Source organism: Symphalangus syndactylus, chromosome 7, assembly GCF_028878055.3.
Source record: "Symphalangus syndactylus isolate Jambi chromosome 7, NHGRI_mSymSyn1-v2.1_pri, whole genome shotgun sequence".
Lineage (NCBI taxonomy): Eukaryota > Metazoa > Chordata > Mammalia > Primates > Hylobatidae > Symphalangus > Symphalangus syndactylus.
In genome coordinates, this window is record NC_072429.2 from 111675551 (window position 1) to 111696450 (window position 20900).

Here is a 20900-nt window from a genome sequence, read left to right on the forward strand (position 1 = left end):
CTTTTACAGATGCAATGACATACTTGTTTTGTAAAAAAATACTAAGTCAATTGTTATAAAAAGTTGAAAATAAATATTCAACTCTCAGAAGAATAAAAATGATAAAGACCTGAGGGAAACATGGAAAGTCATGATTACAAACCCTTCAGAGGAGATCAGATTCTTGAAGAAAGAGTGAGTTTTGAAGTTGTAACTGTGAAAAATTTTTATTTTTAGGAAGGGAGAAGATAAAGTAGATTCAATAAAAGAGTGAAAAATGGGTAGTCAATGGCTACACTCAAGGAAACCAAGCTATTTCTTAGTCATTACATTCAAGAGAGCTTATAATAATTACAAATACTTATAGCAGTATGGTAAGGAAAGAACTGCCACAGATGTAGGCCATTCTTTAGGAAAGTTTACTTGTGAAGTGGGGAGAGACAGAACACTTTTGGAAGCTTCTATATACTAATGGTCTCTTTGTAATTACCAAAATAAGATTTATAACTAATGTACTAGCATATTTAGAAAGTTCATGTTAGAAGAATGAGTGAAAATGACTTTATATTCAAAAGTATGGTTGATTTACATTATGATAATAAACTTTTCCTGAATATACATTGTACAGTAGTGTTTTAATAGTACCAAATGAGTAGCATGTTCCCTGCTGTTTCACTGCTGAAATACACCAGCATTTTAATAATCCAGATACAAATCCAAAACTTGGAGTCCAAATTGTTATTTGCTCTCAAGAGAAGCCCAGATTTATGTTCACATCTAGTGTGACATAAGAGATTTCAATATCTCTATTAAAATCTTCAAAATTCTCATTTTCTCTATATCTTCCTGTTCAGTCAGAAAAGGCATCAATTAAGTCCTTTCCCACAGAAAGAAAGTCTATGAATATAAGGATCCCACAAGCTGAGCTTTCCCAAAAAGTTGGTTATAATTTTAAGGGCATTTAAATTTTTAATTTATTTTTCAGCATAGAAAATGCTGCCAGCTTTATATCTCTTTGGCAGCATTTCTCCCTTTAAAAACTTGTTATATTCTATAGGTATTTCAAATTAGAAACAAAGCTTTTAAGATTTCAAAACACAGCTGCTGGGACTATCACCTAGGAGAGTAGAGCACAAATGGTAACCAAAATATAACAAGTAAGATACCTTACTTCTCCAAGGATTTTCTCATAGATTTCCTCAGTGATTATAAAAATATTGATTACGTGCAAACAAGACTATTTATGTTTCATCAATTGCTATCTATAAGCCATTTACTAATATGATGAATTTGAGGTCTTGCTACAGTCATGTTATTAGAAAATTAATGGAAAATGCCAAACTGCAGTTTTGCTGTTTTAATCAATTTGATTAATTACATTTATTGAGCTCTCTTTGTCACACGTACAGAAACATGAATACTCATATCTGATTACAAGGTTCCTATACTCAGAAAAGTTTCTAAGAGACAAGAAAAAAAAACAGGTACTATAATGAAGGAAAACATGAGCTAAGAAGTTAAGAACCAGATAGTAACTGATTGGAAAAATAAGAAAAGCTTTATAAAAGAGGATTTTGAGTGAGCACTTGAAGAATATGTAAGATAACACAGGCAAAAATACTAAGATATAACATTCTAGGAGGAAGAAACAACAGAACTAAGTAGTCACAGAAAATCAGACACATTTGAAGCCAACTATGTGGGACAATTTGTCACCACACAAAATATGAACAGAAGATTGGGAATATTTTGAAGCATTTTGAATGCCAACACTGAGTACTTTTTGTATAAATAGGTGAAAGGAAAGCTCTGCTGGTGTTGAAGTTGGAAAAACACATTATTGTAGATGTTATGGATGGAAACTGTGGATGAGAAGGAGAAAAATCGGCAGCTTGTAAAACTGACATCACAATTTTCCAAAAATGTGTAAATAAACGATTAACTAAGACAATATCCATGGAAATGCAGGTGAGAGAACTATTCTTATCTCTTCTACATCTCTTCATAATTGAAATATCTCCTTTATTCCTCAAGTTTTCATTCAAAGAGATTACTGCAATGCTAGGAAAATCATGAAACAGTAAATATCTGAGGTTGTAACAAACATACTACAGAAAGATTTTAGTAACATATTAAAATAACATGTGTATATGTGCATATATATCACTTAGTTCAAATATAATATGAAATCATGTGTATGTCTTTATTTTCAATTTTAATAGAATTTATTTTCTAGAGAATTTTCAGGTTTGTAAAATAATCACAGAGAGTACAGAGGTTTCCCAAACACTACCCCTCTTTCCCCAACATAATATAGTTTCTCCCATTATTAGTATTTTTTATTAGCATGGTACATTTTTTTGCAATGAATGAATCAACATTAAAATATTTTATTAATTAAAGTTCACAGATTACATTAGGGTTCACTCTTTGTGTTCTATGGGTTTTGACAAACACATAGTGTCATTATTCACTATTACAGTATCAGACAGAATAGATTCACTGCCCTTATATGTCCCATGTGCACCCTCTCTTCATCCCTCACTTCATCCCCCTGAACTCTTGACAACCAGTCATTTTTTTTTTACTGTCTCTGTAGTTTTGTCTTTTCCAGAATGTCTTACAGTTGAAATTTTACCTAGGAGCGTAATTGTTGGTAAACCCATGTTTAGTTTAAAAAAAAAAAAAAAACTGTCAATGGCTGGCGTGAGTGTAAATTAGTTCAGCCACTGTGAAAAGCAGTTTTGTAATTTCTCAAAGAACTTAGAACTACCATTCAACCCAGTAATACCATTATTGGGTATATACCCAAAGGAAAATACATTGTTCTACCATAAAGGCACATGCACAAGTATGTTCACTGCACAACTATTCACAATAGCAAAGACATGGAATCAACCAAAATGATCATTAGTGATAGACTGGATAAAGAAAATATGGTACATATATACTGTGAAATACTGTGCAGCCATAAAAAATGAGTTCATGTCCTTTGCAGCAATATGTACGAAGCTGGAGGCGATGGTCCTAAGCAAACTAACACAGGAATAGAAAACCAAATACCAAGTGTTCTCACTTACGAGTAGGAACTAAGCATTGAGTACACATGGACATAAAGAAGGGAACAACAGTCACTGGGGCCTACTTGAGGTTGGAGGGTGAGAGGAGGGTGAGGATCAAAAAACTACTTATTGGGCATTATGCATATTACCTGGGTGACAAAAAATAATCTGTACACCTTTTAAATCCCTGTGACATACAATTTACCTATGTAACAACCTGTATGTATACCCCTGAAACTAAAAGTTTGAAAATAATAAATTAAATCAAAAAACTGTCAGAATGTCTTCCAAAGTGGCTTTATTATTTTGCATTCCCACCAGCAGTACACGAACATTCCTGTTGTTTCACTTTCTCAGCAGCGTATTGTGTTGTCAGAGCTTTAGACTTTAGCTATTTTAATAGCTATGTAATCATATCCGGTTGTTATATTAATCTGAAGTTCCCTAATTGCATATGATAATGAGCTTTGTTTATATGTCTATTTGCTGTCTCATATATCTTCTTTGGTGACAATTCTGTTTTGATGTTTTGCCTATTGTGTAATTAAGTTGTTTTCTTATTGTTAAATTGTAAGCAATTTTTCCATATTTAATATACAGAATGTATTTTTATTAGACATGTAATTTGCAAATATTTTTTTCCAATCTGTGGAATGTTCTTTCTTTGTCTTCACAGTGCTTTTTATAGAGCAGATGATTTAATTTTAATGAAGTATGACATCAATTTTTTATCGATTATACTTTTGGTGTTTTATGAAAGAACTGAATTTTCACTTGGATAGGGGCACCAGGAGAACATGCCATGAGTTCTTTTGAATTTTCAGGGGCAGAGACTGGTAATTCTATCCAAAAACCAGTGTGACTTTCATAGTTGGAGGCAGTAATTCACTGAGTAATCACAATCTAATGTTCCTTTGAGATGAAAAGGGCCCAAGAAAAGACATAACTGTTAATTTAAGTCCTGACTAAAAGTACATTACTCCATAACAAATTGATTTATCTTTTGTCTGTGATTTTTATTCCTTTACAACCTTTCCATTTTTTATTCTTCTGGGTGATTTCCACATCTTATATGATAATAATTTTTGTATTACATTTTTGAAATACATACAAAGTTCTTTTTCCCCCTTTGAAACAGATGAGTCTACAAATACTTCAACTTCTGCCTCTGAAACCGACCTTGACCTGAAACTGATCCACTCTCCTTTTAAAAGTCCCCCAATTTATATCTCTACTTGAAGATTTCTTTGCTCCCGATCCATATTTCTAATCTGTATGCCTGAAAGAATTACTAGCAAGTTCCCGAATGCGCTGAGCTTTATCATACTTTTGCACAATCCTTTTTATGTTTGTACCTAGGAAGCTCAGTAATGCTAGGTATAAATTATAAAACCAAGCAGATTCATTATCATCAATCTCAGAAGGGCACTCAAACTTACTTAGCAAGGCAACATTTCTACATCAAGCTTGCTCTCCCACTCTTGGTAAAAAACTATTTTTCATTTTCTCTCAGTCTTAAACTTTCTCTCCCATCCATCCTCATCTCCTTATACACACATTTTCATTTGATGGTCTTCCTAGATGTGGCGTTACTAATGTAAAAGTATTAAACATGAGCTTTCTCACCTTCCAATCACAAAATACGTAGGCCCAGCAGCATCTCTTCTCCACTTCTCTATCTTCCTTTCTATTAGATTGAAAATAATTCCCCACTACCTGCCCTTGGGATCCCATTTATTTTCTCCTACAAAATTATGTTTCCTTACCTCTACCCTTTCTTTGCAATGCCACCAATAGATTTCTCTCTATAGAATTATTTGTATTAACCAATAAACATGCTTTGGTCTCTTGAATCTCTAAAAAGAAACTCTCTCTTGATTTCCTAATGACTACATAAGTGCCTCATTATTTCCCTAGTTTATATAACTTGATGTCACCAAGCTGTAAACTATCTGAACTTTCTTTATTCACTCTTCAGCATATTTAAGTTGGTTTTCAACGTCTGTCATTCCACTGAAATCACTTGTCAACAACCTTCATGTTGTCAAATTCAAAAGACAGTCTTCTGTCCTCCATGCTCAATTTTTCAACAGTCCCTGCTTGCCCTTTAAAGGACTTCTTCTTTTGCTTCAGTTACCCTTTTAGGTATTGTCATAGTCCTCTGGTCTCTCATGAGCAGGATTTGGCAGCTCCTTGTATTCTATCAGTTCGTCAAATAGATATTTGAGATGACATCACAAGTTCTCTTGTCTTTCTACTTATTTTAAATGATGTTATCTACACATAATTTTTTAAAGAAAATTATGTTTAACATTTTTATAATATGTATATATGCCTATGGTTCCCCGATATCTCTGAATTTCAATTATGTTCAACTAATCACTTAACATATCTGTCTAGAAATCTCTAAATCTTCTAAAATGTACAACTTCAAAACTGAACTCTCAATTTTTCTCCAGGAATCTCTGGATGTTCACACTTTATTAAACATTATAATTCACTCCATGCTCATGTTGTTCAAGCCTTGAAAATTGAGCCTCATCCTTAATTCTTTCCTTTTTGTTACTCTCCACATCAAATTTTCATGGGATAGTAAAGCTTTTATCTTCAAAAGATATCTTGAATCTGTCTCGTTCCCTGCCAACACCATAGTCCAAATCTCCACTGTCTTTCACCCAGACTACTGAAGAAACCTAACTAAAATTTAGGTTTTCTTCAATCACTGAGCTAAAATAGAAAGCCTGATCTACTGAATATATAAATTGGATCAGGTCACTTACAAATCTTTACAACTTCCCATCATAGGCAGGTGAGCTAAATGTGTAAAGTAGCCTATGGGTACACATGGTGAGCCAGGGAGACTCTGCCCAGCCTAGAGAGAGAAGTTGTTAACTGGTTCTAAGCAGATGTTACCCTAAAAGTGTGTAGGTTTAAGTTGCCAAATATAATAAGAGAATACAGAAATATGTATGTGTGTGTGTGTGTATAATTTTCTGAGTTTTAAATGTTGTCTCCATTTAAAAAAAAACACTATGTATTTAAAGCAAAACATATCTTCAGTCCATATTAGGCTGAACGGCTGCCAATTTACTTTCTCTGCCACAGATATTTGGTTTCTCCTTATTTCCTCTACTTCATTTTATTATTTTCTCCTATTTACGCTCTGTAATTGAGTTTCACTGAACTCTATTTTCTGGAACAGGTCATCAAGCACTTTCTTTTCAGGCTATTCCTTCCCTGCCGTTGGGACACATATAATTCTTCCAATATCCATGGGAGTAGGACCTTCTTAAATTATGTAGGTATCCACCTTGAGACATCTTTATTCTCTGTCATAGAATCTTATTATTTTCTTTTTGACTTCTGAGTAGTTTTCTAAATTTGTGATTACATCTGAATGGCTTGAAATCTACTGCACTTGAAGGTAATTTTGCTCATTATATTACTCTCACATTATATTATTTTTAAGTTGATTTCCAATAAATCATTAATCTAATTTGCAAATCATTGGACCAAGTAAATATTGTCATCAGTAATATTGTACATGTTATTTTGTAATAGCAGTTTGTATTAATAGAGAACTTATTTTGTCAAAAGCTCTATGGTTACTATGAGGCATAAGTTATCTCATGTGATCTTCTCCTCAACCCAATAAGATATACATTATTATTCTCAATTTTAGAACTGAGGAAACTCTTGCAGAAGACAACATAATTTATTTCAGGGACATAATTTGAATGAAATTTGTTTGACTTTAAAGCGTAATAGATTATAATACAGTGATCAAAACGTCAGGTTTTGGAGTCTGCAAGTCAAGAGTTCAAATCCCAGTTCCATCAAATTATTAGCTAGGTAAACAAACTTCAGTTTTCTCATTTAAAATATAGGGATAAAATAGTAAGTGCTTATAAGATTTTATAAGAAATAAAAAATACTTGAAAAAAATAATTATTTAATTGCTTATCACTTTGTGGTTTCTAAGATATAATCATTAGTCATTAAGGCTGAAAGATTTAGTTGATTTTAATAAAATTAGTATAATAGGTCAAAGTCTGACCAGTCCCCGAATCTTTTGAATTTCTCTTTAGTGTGTTTCTTCAAATATTATTATCTGTATTAAGTTTCGAGAGTGGTTAAAGTTATGTAAACATTTTAGAAAATTACAATTGTGTTTGTGTGGAAATTGTATTATTGTTTTCCACTCCAAGTATAGCAAAATGTAACTCTAAGTCATTCTGAAAGATCCATGGGGGAAATTTATTATAGGTCTATATTCTAAGAACTATTTTTTTCTTCATAGGGATATTCTTTAGAGTATCATTTATGCTTTATACAAATAATATGAATAAGTAAAAGTAAAAAATATGTGGTATCTGTAACTATAAACATCATCATCAATAATTGAAAAATAAAATTCACCATGGACACTCTGTAAAAATAAGTATTTGTGAGTTTTTGTGATTATTATTTAATATTTTGATAGGCTTTTTGTAATCTTTTATTTGTAAAATATTATAGAGAACTAAGAAAAATTCAAGTTTATTAAAAATCATCATTTGATAGTTATGTAAATTAATGGCTGCCACAGTATACTACGTAAATTCTCTAGGTTGTTAATTTTACATTGATAAAATTAATACTAATTTATGATGGATATAAAACTTCTACTCAAGTTATAATTATACAATACAAATAAGATGTTTATAGAACATTTGCTAGAAGGTTTTACAGGCATTGCCTCATTTGAAACTCACCATTATATGTGGTAAATGTGGTTTACATGTTGCAGAAGAAGAAACTCAGGCAAACAGAATAGAGCAACTTACCCAAGATCAGACAACTAATAAGTAGCAAAACTGGAACTCAAAGTTATGTCTTTAAAATCTAAATCCCATGATTTTTCACTTAAAATGCTGAGAAATTAATCATTTAAACTAAAAAAGTGTTCTAATAAAGTTAATGTATTACTTAACTAATCCCTTTGAAATAAATATTATTAATAACAATACATTGATAAAATGCAGTTTGATGCCACCAAGCCTTCATCTTTATATTATTAGCTATTTTAAACATTTAAATTAAAATAAACCTTGACAAGATAAATAATGAAGTCAATATTTTAAAATGTTACCTAAAATCTGATCCGATTCTCTTCCCATTTTCTGGTTCTCCTGGATCTGGGCATAAATTGGAAGCTGTTTTAATACCTCCCTCATTTACTGCAACAGCAGGGAAAAAAAGAAAAAAGAAATAAAATATATGTGATTAGAAAATCGATGATAATAATTTTAAAATATACATAAAATGTATTCTTGTATTTTGTCACTATAATCACTGTCATTTAAGCATTTGTTAAACTATAATTTTATAAAACAATAAAGAAGGCAAAAGCATTTTATGAACTAATGAGAAAATAAATTTGCTGTTCATATTCAATGACTTGTACTAGTCTGCCTGTTAACACATTAGTATTTATCACTTTTGTTTTTAGTTTCCATCAAATTGGAAAATCTCTGGAAACACATTCTCAGGGTATCAGTGTCCAGAGTTTCCATTAATCATTGGCAACGAAGAAGTCAACCACCAGTTATGATAGTTTTATTTGGATCCTTATTATTTTTGAAGGTGTAATAAAAAATATGACTGTATGAAAAATGTTCAAAGTTCTAACACTTCTTATTTGGTATATGATAAAGCAATTTGATCTGCCAGCATTAAAATACAACAGTGGTGCAAATTACTAGGCATGCCTTTAAATTATTATTACATAATGGTGTAAACCAAAACAATGGCTTTACCTTCAAGCAACTTCCATGAATATGATTTATTTAGCTTTTTTACACATTTTCAGCAGTTTCTTCAAGGCAGAAAGTCAAAGATGTATTAATTTTTTCAGTGAATGTGACCACATTGGATAACTAAACCCCAAAGTTAGATTTTTATTATTCAATCAGATAGTACTGAAATATCTGAGTGATATTGTTTAATAAATTCAATCTTAAAGTGAACTGGAGGATAAATTTGATTATTATTATTTTTTATCAATTTACCTGCTCTTTTTTAGAAAAAAATAGTGCTTAAGTAGAGATTCCAGAGAGAAAAAAAATCTAAACCATCCAATGCTTGTTGTCCTCCACTGTGAACTGAAAACACAGGTAGGTCTTTCTTGAAAGAATAAAGATGACTACTTCTACCTCTAGATATTCTAATGCAGTAAATCTATGGTAGGACTCTGGCATCAGTTTTTTGGGAGTTTTTTGGTTTTTATTTTAAAGAGACAGGGTCTTGCTTTGCCATCCTTGCTGGCGTGCAGCAGCACAATCATAGCTCACTGTAGCTTTGGAATCCTGGACTCAAGCCATCCTCTCGCCTTGGCCATCCAAGGTGCCGAAGTGTTGGGGTTGTAGGTGTGAGCCATTTTAAAAATAATAATAACTCTCAAGGTAATTCTAATGTAAAGTCAAAATTGAGAACCACTGGACTGCTGAATATAATAATTTAATTCAAATTGATTCATCAGATAAGAAGACAGCTATCAGATGACTGCCCAACAGTTATAGTTGTGGTAAAGTTGTCATTTTCTAAATTAAACAGGCTTTTGCATGTGTTTCCATCATTCTAAAAAAATAATTTTCTTAGTATTACAAACCATATCCTTCTTGCCAACTGTATTACAGCTCACTAATTCAAATCATAGGATATTTGTGTTTTTTTATTCTCTAACTTGCTATACAATCTCTCTTTACCTTTCTGGGTTTTTTGGCCAGTCTTACTTTTGCTGATTCTACTACAGTGGACAAATTCAAAGGCATTGGCTCACAACTCTCTGTATTTGAATTTCCCTCATGCCTTGACAGAATGACCTATATGCGAATGACTTCTAATCTTTTTGAAGTTCCTTTCTCAATCTTTCAATGGCCTATTTGATTATCAATTACCAAACTTTCCATTGTCGTCTAATCTATCTACTCAAATTCAACCTAGTCACTTTGATGCTTTTATGACTCCAATTTCATCCACCTCCAATACATCTTGAATACCAGAGGAGGAATAAACTTTCTAAAACACAGTTTTTATTACTGCTCAAATCTCCAATTATTCTAGATTTTCTACTGTATCAATTTTATTTCTCACTAGCCACCAACATGCATCCATCACCCAAGTCCCATTGTCTGTAATCTGTTCTGTAATTTGCTGAACATACTGACTCCACACTTTTGTGTTTTCTCCATGTCTCCATGTTTTCCTTTCCTTCCCCTTTAGCTATCAAAATCCTATCTAATATTCAAGACTTAGCTTAAGTCCCACTTCTTCCAAAAGATAATCACTCATTTTTTCCATGTTATTCTATCTTTTTAAATAACTTGGAGTGTTTCATTTGGATGATTTTTTATTTAATTTAAAATTATCTTAATATAGTATAAATTAATAGTTTCACATACCTTTAGTTATCTATAGAAAAAGATTATATACTTGATAAAAATAGAGAAAAACATTATTTTAATATACCTATTTATTTTCAATAAATATGTCTTAGTTGTTTGATTGACAATATCACCTTATATTTGTTGTCAAAGAACTGAACATTTTCTATGAAAAAATATCCTCTTTCCAATCTTTACAAGGCTTTTGGAAATATTGTAGTATATGTTTATTAAAATGTGACTTTTTAAATGTAGAGTGGAAATGAGGAAAAGAGGTGGCATTACTTAAGCCTAACTACTTTTTTGTATTATGACATGTAACACAGATTATATGGTAATGGACAAGCAGTTTGTGAATACATTATTAGAAAATAAAAATAAGAAAAATCCCATTTTTCTTACATTTCACTGTCATTTTGTGTCAAAATAAAATTTTGTTAAATATTTTATATGAATTTAAATGATAGTTAACACTTACATAATACTACAGGTCCAGAACTATTCTACATACTTTATGTGTATTACCCCATTTAGTTCTCACAACCATCTCAGGAGTAGCTACTTTTATTTTACACCTCCTACAGGTGAGAAAACTGAGTCACGGAGAGGTTAAGAAATGTGTCCTAAGTCATATTGCTAGTTAATGGGAATCTACATTTAAACTCAGGCAGTCTGATTTGAGAAATTCTGCTATTAACCAGGAGCTCTATAGCTGCTCAGAAAGCTCGGCAAGGCAGAAACTATGTCATTAACTACAATTCAAAACACTTTTCCAAACATTTTACCTTAAAATGCAGAGCATGTGTATAATTTCACCACTTTCACCTAATTAATCCCAGTTCTTATTATTTTAATTGTCAAGTTATTTCTGTCTGCTTGAAAGTGTCATTTAAACCACCGTTTCTGGACATCTGCAAGAGGAAAAACTTTCCAATTTAAAATGTAAGGATAATGAGAGAGCTTCTGCGTGGTACGTGTATTTAATGTTCTTTAACCGTAAATATTTAAAATTTTTTAAATTAAGAAAAAAGTACAATCCTTCATTTCTTTTGATATTTATATATTTCAGAATTGCCCATAGCTAAGTGATGCCAAGACAATTAAATGAAGTTAGTATTCATTCAATCATCTGCTTTCATTTCACAATGCCATTGATGCAATTGGACAGATTTATCACTTCTTTTAATTTGCATAGCAACTTGCAGCATTTTAAGAATATGAGTGCTCTTTAAAAGTTTAATTACATGAACAGTGTGAGTAAGCATGTTTTCTTATTGCCTCTGATTTTATATAGCACATAATATACCCTAAAGATAAAAATAAGTGGAATCTGACTAAAATTCTCCTCCACACTACTCTTCCAGTTGCTTACATTGTCACTTTTCTCAGATTTTTAAAAATTAATTTAAATTTTTATTTCAACTTATCAAGTGCTTTGGATCTTTTTCTGAACTCAAACATCATTGATATCAACATTGTGTTGTTATTTTTTATACTAAAACACTTCATATTCTACAAAGAGTTACCTCTTAACTAATTTAGCTTCCCAATAAAATATTGAATCCTTGAGGGTTGAAAATATATTTTATTCACTCTTTTACCTTCTTAGTCTAGCATAGTGGAGGGATTGTGGAATTAGTGGATAATATGAATGAATAAAAGTATGGATTTGAAGAATAAGAAAGAAAACACAATCATTTATGGCAGGCTCACAGTTTCCTCATAATTCCACAATAATATTCTAGAGGAGCCTACTAAAGAATTTGGAAAGACTATTAGTTCATTAATTTTAACATTCTAAAAATATAAAACCTTTTTACTTAATTGTTTTTAAATCTATAGTTTCTTTTCTTGGAGAAATCAATTTTTGAAAAAGAACATGAGGTAGATAGGGGCAATTTAGAGTTCAGGTATGAAAGCTGAAAAAAAAAATGTGAATCAGCCATTTAACAACTAAACTCTGCCCATGAACACTATTGGGGCTTCCTGGATCTCTTGTTAATTCATTTTTTATTTAAAATCTGAAGGTGCCATTATGAGACCTTCAAATACACATACTTCGGCAGTTTGGGAATTTGATGTCCTCCATGCTTATACTGACTTTGGGCCGTGCCTATCATAGAATTGGTTGTTTCTTCAAAGAACATGAGCTTTATTATGTTTTTTTACTTGAAAGATGAATGTCAGATAAAAACTGTCTTTCTTTTTAATTATTTTGTCCTAGGTTGAATAAATAATATTAAAGAGCTGAATATCTGCATGTGTACTTGAAATAGATATATAATGATACAAATTAAAACAATATAACTCTATTGCAAACAACCACGAAAGAATATGTTTTTGAAATGAGTTATAAAATAGTTTAGAAACAAATTATAGTAAAATGAAATTTAAAATAATGTTGGCTTGCTATTTTATGATAGGAAATTTGCAAAAAATATTTTTGTTGAAGTGAGAATTACTTATCTTCAAAAAAATGAAAAAGCAAGAGTATTTAAAAATATTTTTATAGAAAATACAACGAATAAATGCAAAATTTATTTTAAAATTATGGAGCAAATTAACATTTTTGCCTCATATTATACTTTTTGCCTGTTTTAAAGCAAATATTTCTTAAATAAGATATTTTTATAAGAATTTTTTTTTCCTAGATATACAGCCATGTCTAAATTCCCTTTTTGTTCACCTTCATAATCCATGTACAAGAAAAGTGAAAATAATATACATTTCCACTAACGCAATATACCAACAGGGATATAGAGTTACATACATCTTACAATGCCTTGATAAATCCTAGATCTCCTAGTACAAATAGCCTGAATTTCCCTGAACATTTGGAAGTTTGAACCATGCAACATGTCAAATAACATATGTGTAGACAAATTGAGAAGAGGGTAAGCCCTTCTAATATGCTGTAATTCTACTTAGAATTCAGAAATAAATATATTGGCCACACAAAATATTAGAAAAAAAGTAGTAAACATAATATTTAATTTTGCTAGCATTTAACTTTTATTTCATGATGACTTGATGAAATTTGATACGTAAGAGTCATCTCACCTGGCAATTTTTTAAATTTGTATTTTTTTATTATAGAAAATACGCCTTTCTCTCAAAAGTGTGTTGAATAATTTATATATGTCATATTGTATCATTGCTTATTTTCCTTAAAAACTGACAGTATCAATCTTGAAAATGATTTTAGCCCCCAAAATACATGAAGAAATATTAATTACACAACCAAACCCTTTGAAATTAGCTGTTTAGTGCTTTTTAAACAGGTAACCAACTGGATCAATGATTTCCTAGTGATATCTCTTCTGGTTTTGGATTAATATTCTCAAGTCTAACAAATAAAATGTAAAAATCACATTTGAAAATTACGACACCATTAAATATTTGATATAAGACTCCAAGGGTTGTTTCTTGATAATTGACATAACTGCTCATTTTTTGTCAATTACTGTTTATATGTACAAGTCAATAAACATATAGGTAAAGCCCTTTTTGATATAGCTATAATACATGATTTTTGTTAAAGAAATAATTATAAACTTATTTCATGAGGAACTGAAGAAAAATAAAGTTAAAAAATATACTCTTGTTGAAGAATAAAAGTAACAACATGTATGAAATTTGAAATAACTACTCATATATTAGCAATGTTATTTTGGAAGTCAAGTATTGTGTCATAAATGGCTTGTTTCAAAGTTTTTAATATGCAACAGTATTGTTGACAATTTCCAGCAACTGCTATTAATTTTGACTACAAAAATACATAGCTCTACTAAAAAAATTTTGTGTTTGGTTATGGTAATTTAAATGAATGCTCTAATTCAGTGATTCTTAATCTGAGATTTTGGGATGAACTTCAGATGTTATATAAAGCCCTAATTTTATAAGTAAAATTGTGTACTTCAGGCCATTTTTTAAGATTTTCAAAAAGTGAATACCAATAATCAATCAATTATTTTACAAAATATTTGATTTCATAGGTTTATGTAAATTAACTAAAATTAAGACTTTTATTTTTTCTTAAATGAAAATTGCTATTTTAAAAGTAATCTTTCTTAGAAAAGCACTTATGTTGAAATTAAGATATAGTCAATCAAGAATTCCTACAAGAAACCACCAATTTTAGAAATCTTACTCATTTTTGCCTCATCTTCTAGAACTAAACTTGAGTGTCCTCAAGACTTAAGATCAAAATAATATTTTTACATCTTGAAATATAAAATAAACTTTATCAAAAATAATCTGAGGCTGGGAGTTTGCCATGTTAATCCATTAAATCAATACACATTTAAATATAAAATATTGAATAATCATCATGCATGTTATACAGATATTAATGCAGTTAATTTGGTAAATACACAAATATTTTGGTAAAACACATACAAACAACACAGACACCACAAACTTCACTCTTGCACTAGAGAAAGTAACAAAAAAGAAGTACACTCACAGATAGAAAACTTGTTGCTGTTGTCTTTCCCTGGAAACAATTTAAATCCTCTAGATTTAAAATCTATGGCCTTTTTCACTAGTTAAGAAAACAAACAAAAACATGTATCAGGAAATACAATTTTAAAATGAAATTCAAGTTAATAAATTTTGTTAGCATGGAATTATGCAAGATAAAGAAACCACTTTCTTAAGCCTGATACAGTACCCAGAAGAATTTTTTTAAAGCAATATAATCACTTAGTAGTAAAATACTAAGCAGTGTAGAATGATTTTAAATATTCTACAGGGAAAATCCTGCATATACATAGTTTTTTAAGCTGTGTGTTTTTAAATTATCCAGATTTTTATATAAAAGTGAAATCTTAGCAGTTTATCATAAACCACTTGAATTCATCAACTTTTATGGAATAAATTAAACTAGCAAAGTAAAAATGCTGGAGTACTAGAATAGTGAGAAGGATTTAATAGGTTTGTTCTTTAAAATAAATTTCCTAAAAATTTAGCCTATTTGAAATGTTAGGACACATTTAAGAAAATGACTTAATTAGAAAAGTTTAAAATTTATTTTAATATTTCTGTCAATCATTTCCATTCATTATCATTGCTTTTGACACTACGACTACTGTTAGTCCACATTGCACAAAATGTATGAAAGTGAACTACAGTTATTTTGAGCCCTTCTAAAATATCTTACTACAATTTTTAGATATAGTAGTTGTACATATTTATAGGGTACATAGGATATTTTGATATAAGCATACAATGTGTAATGATCAAATCTGAGTAATTGGCATATTCATCACTGCAAATATCTATTATTTCTTTGTGTTGAAAACATTCCAAATCTTCTAGCTATTTTGAAATATAAGATACTGTTAAATATAGTTGCCCTATTGTGCTATCAAATGCTAGAACTTATGTCTTCTTATCCTTCTATCTTACTATAATTTTGTCTCCATTGACCAATCACTCCTCATCACCCTTCCCTACTTCAATTATTTTCTTTTACAAAACGTAGTATAAACAAGAAATAACTTGCTCAGTTACAGTGTGGAAATCTTTACATATTACTTTTTATCAGGTTTATAATGAAGGATGACAGCCTTAAATGTTATGCAATTAGGTTTTCTTCACACTATAAATTTTAAAAAAAGTAAAAATGATTTTTTGTTAGATGGTTTAAAATTACCACTTCACTATTTCTGAATGTCATTCTACGCAATTAGTTCAAATTATGGATATTTATTGGTTTATGAAACATTTTAAGGTAATTTTTTTCTTGTTAATAACTTGAAAAGTAGGATAGTAGAGAAAGGGCCTGATGGTTTATGTGAATATAAGATATGAACTATCTATACACACCGCATATATTTTAAAAAAGAGGAAAATTATCATTGGAGCAGGATTTATAAGGCTGATTCTTAGTAATTATTAGTTGTGAGATTTTGGACAAGAATCTGCCTTCTTACCTGCTTTTTTCTCTTAAATAAGCAGCTAACACTAGATGGCCTCTCTCTTTATAGTTCTAAGATTCTTTAACTGTGAATCCTTATTCATGGTGAAAAAATGACTACATCCCTCCCAAGTGATGCTTTTTGTTGTGATTCTCTTCTACCCCCAGCCCCACCCCCATGGTAACCTAAAGTTTAATTCTTCTGAAGTGTTCAGCTGCTCTAAGTTTAGTTTTGTCACATGTGAATTTTCTGCTGTCTCAAAATACTTTTCAACAAAATTTGCATTTTGTATTTTCTGGCATAATTCTAGATTTTTCCATTGGATACATGAATTATAAGTAGGAATCTACGTCTACTTTTCTCTGCATTATAAGATTTGACTTTATAAGTATTACAAATAGGTCTGAAGATTTCATGGTGATTTTAACACAAGTCTGGATTTCAAAAAGAATAAAGAAAACTAAATGAAAAGATTATCAGACCAAAGGAGAAAATTGCAAAAGAATAAAATCCTACGGATCAAAGAGTTTAATGTTGTAAATAATAAGTTACTAATATTGGTGGGCAGTGGCAGTTTGTGTAAAAGGGGACAGATTAACATGCCTACTTACAAGTATCTTGATTTAATTATTTGGTTGGGTAAGGTTTTTCCTGCTTCTAAAAGCACCTTAGTTTTCTCTTTTATAAGCATCTATATGTCAATTAATCTTTAATAATGATACATCTATATTTTTTAAATAAAAACTATAATAATTGTAATACAGATGCAGAAGATGAAAGGTCAGGAGAATATCCATTTTTGGACATGACAAAATGTGAATTAATAACATAAAATTTAAATTCACAAATCTTTAAAATACGTTAAACAGAAAACAAATACTTTAGCTGTTTATATTTTTAACAGAAATAATAATGTATATCTCCTAATAAATAAACTAAAAGGACAAATATTGCAAGTATTAATTACAAGACTATTCTAAATCATGTATCAGGTATTTAATATTACAATATATGCCATAAAAATATAGATTTCACTATTTATAAAAGATACATGGCATAAATCTTGAGTTGTCATCAAGTAATGAGTGCTTCTAATGACCATATTTAACTTAGAAAATTAACCTGACTTTTTAGCCTGATGTATTTCAGTAATAAGCATGTAAAATTTATTATAGAGTTAATGTTAAAATAAATTACGGTATTTTATACAGGTTAAGGAAAATGTTTAGACAGTGTGTCATGTGTGGCAATTCCCTCCACTGTATGGTAAGCTCCTCAAAGGCAGAAAAAATATTTTGTTCATGTCCTATTTTTGTTTGTTTGTTTGATTGTTTTGAGAATGAGTATCGCTCGGTCGCCCAGGCTGAAGTGCAGTGGCGCGATCTTGGCTCACTGGAACCTCCGTCCCCCGGATTCAAGCAGTTCTCCTGCCTCAGCCCGCCGAGTAGCCGGGACTGCAGGCGTGTGCCACATGCGGCTAATTTTCGTACTTACAGTAGAGACGGAGTTTCGCCATGTTGGCCAGGCTGGTCTCAAACTCCTGTCAGGTGAACCGCCTGCCTTGGCCTCCCAAAGTGCTGGGAAACGGTGTGAGCCACAGCTCCTGGCCCTGTTTGTGTGTTTTTTGAGACGGAGTCTCGCTCAGTCGCCCAGGCTGGAGAGCAGTGGCGTGATCTCGGCTCACTGCAACCTCCGCCTCCCAGGATCAAGCGATTCTCCTGCTACAGCCTCCCAAGTAGCTAGGGTTACAAGCGTGCACCATCACGCCCAGGTAATTTTTGTATTTTAGTAGAGACAGGGTTTCACCATGTTGGCCAGGCTGGTCTCGAACTCTTGACCTCAAATGATCCACCCGCTTCGGCCTCCAAAAGTGCATGTCATATTTGTATGAGTGTATGAATGAATATATACAATATTGTTAATTCTGAGTCTTTTAACTAAAGGTACTTTGTTGAGAGAATTCCCTTTATTGATCATGAATTATGATGGGAGGAAGTGATTTTAAAAAATGAACGCCCAAGATGAAGCATTTTCATTTGTAAATCTCAAGATGAAATACAGAAAAACTACGTATGCTCTAATAATTTTAGAAAGCATTAAATGCAAGATTCATAGGCATATGCACATGATTCGTTTTCTTTCTTTTCTTTCATATGGTAAACAATTTTTAATCATTTTCAAAATTTTTCATTACATTTTCAGTTTGACTATTTTTTTGTTTAGTGTAATAGAAATATTTTATAATACCAGAAAGGCCTGGCAGGGAAGAATATTAGACCAGCAATCAAATCCCTCTTTATTTAGTTGTAAGCCCTGGACGCTAGCAAAACCACTTTGTTTTGTAACCTATATTAGAGTAGTTTTAAGCCATGTAGTGGATTATCACTGTGGCATCTTCCAGGTTGTTTGTTGGCTTCAAGATCAATATAAATTCAAAATTGCATTTAAAAACTTACAAAAAAAAATATTGATTGACTCTTACTTAAACCTCATCTAATTTTCATGTTAATCAGCTAAAGTCATTATTTGAAATGATTTAAATTAAAATGCCTACTATAAAAATTAACCATATATTCACGCATATAAATCATAGATTGATTTTGTTTCTAATATCAACTTTGTTGGTGTAACAGGCATTTGTCTTTATGTTTTATGTTACAAAAACCTTGTAAGTGTAACTTGAGAACATGTGGTATTGGTGGGATAAAATAGATTGGGAAGTACTATATTTAGTGTTGGTACTGGCCTTTAATGTTAGGAAATCGATCATATTAAATAGGTGTAGTAGAAGGAATTTAAGTATCAGCTGGAGATTTGGAAAAGGTGACCTTTAATTGGTCCTTTTATCGCTGAGCTTCTATAACTTAAAGTCATAGAACATTTCCTGGCTTGAAGTTTCTCTAAAAATTGAGTCCTTCATTACATAATCTCAAAAGTTACATATCTGAAATATATTATTCTATTTCATTGCTATGCATATATAGTGAAAATATGTAATATGCAGAACATTTATCTTTGAAAAAGAAGAAACAAACATGTTTAGTATTAGTTAGCAGAACGTTGTTTTAATTAGAAATAATTAACTTTCACGTTTGCATGGGGCTCTCATAGAAGACAGTGGCATTTATTAAATGTTTTCAGAACATTCTGAAGCCCTCCTCATTTTCCACTTAGATTATATTCTAATACAATAATGAAGGTAAAATGAATGGAGTACTCTAACTTTGTATTTATTTCATTCTTCCAAGTTTGTTGTATTTATTTTAACAATAAAGTATCTTGGAAGTGTCAGTAGCTGTATTATAAATCTATAATTTATTCATATCATGATAATTCTTTTAAAAAGGAAAATAATTTCTTATGAACAAGTAACTAGTATCTTGTTTATGGTTTTGTTTATTTCTGCTTCATTGTAACCTTTCTTTTCAAATGTACAATAATGCCTTTCTCGTCTTCTTTTGTACTGTGTTTGATATGATACCTGGATGTGTGTTTCCCACTTTTTATTTTGAATTTATTAATTATAATCTTATCTTTCACTTTATAGTAAACTAATAAACTATACTACTAATACAATAATTTCCTTTTAATTTTTGGGGTATTGAAAATAACTAACATGTCTCTGGGCGTGTATTTGATTTTGAGAAAGTGGCACATATCACTATTGACAATAGATTTATTTACATGAGTAGTAAGACTGATCAGTCACTGACTAGGAGGTTAAAGTAATATTAAAACACAGTGTGTTATTTTTGGCATTTTGTTTACTGGATTAGGAGTTAGCAGACCTATGTTCTGAGTGTATAAGACATGGGACATGTCGATTAACTTTTCTATTCAGTTCTAAGAGATGTAATTCTTAACTATTTAGGAGTAGAATTTGGGCAAAAGGAAATAAAGACTAATGTAATCAGAATTTTCAGTTCTATTCCAGATATTTAAATATGTAGGGGTGTTATAAAATTATTTAACTGTATAAAGATGACTTTTTTTTGTTGGTTTAAAAGTAAATAGTGGCTTTATGTTACAAGTTAGCAAGTACAAAAATTTAAGTTTTTTTTTTTCCTACATCCTGTACTGGCTGAACAAAACACTTTTCATAACATACTTATCACAGAGGCTGCTGCTGATGACTTCTTTGATGTAATCCTTAGACAAAGAAAAATCAAGAAACTATACTGCTGCTAGATTGAAAACTAAACAATATTCCTGCAGTATCTCCTTTAACATCTTTCATACAAGGTTTACTGCTGTATTAATAATACAATCTTCTGAGAAAACAATACATCTTATAAATGTTTCTGTAGCATAATTTTTAAAAAAGTGACTAGAGGTATCCTGCAACAATTAGATAATGTTTCTGTGTTACACAGGAAGAAGATACAATAGAAAACTCAGTGACATAATATTAAGTAGCTCATGAATCTTTGTGAAAAATATTTCATTTCAAAATATGTTTAAAATAAATGAAGACAAACTTTGTATAAAGAAAAGCAATGGCCATAATTTGATGA

The 20900-nt window shown here is 30.7% G+C and overlaps 1 protein-coding gene across 3 annotated transcripts in view; it reads right to left on the reverse strand.

The window, feature by feature from the left end:
- Positions 1 to 20900, reverse strand: part of CSMD3 (CUB and Sushi multiple domains 3) — a 1218611-nt gene that overhangs the window by 729137 nt on the left and 468574 nt on the right. For 2 of the 3 annotated variants that reach the window (XM_055287087.2, XM_055287086.2), the window contains 2 exons: positions 14931 to 15008; positions 8173 to 8260 (listed from right to left, as the gene is read on the reverse strand). In XM_055287087.2, the coding sequence (XP_055143062.1) occupies positions 8173 to 8260; positions 14931 to 15008 (166 nt within the window). The remainder of the gene's footprint in view (positions 1 to 8172; positions 8261 to 14930; positions 15009 to 20900) is intronic. The other variant, XM_055287089.2, reaches the window with a different exon arrangement.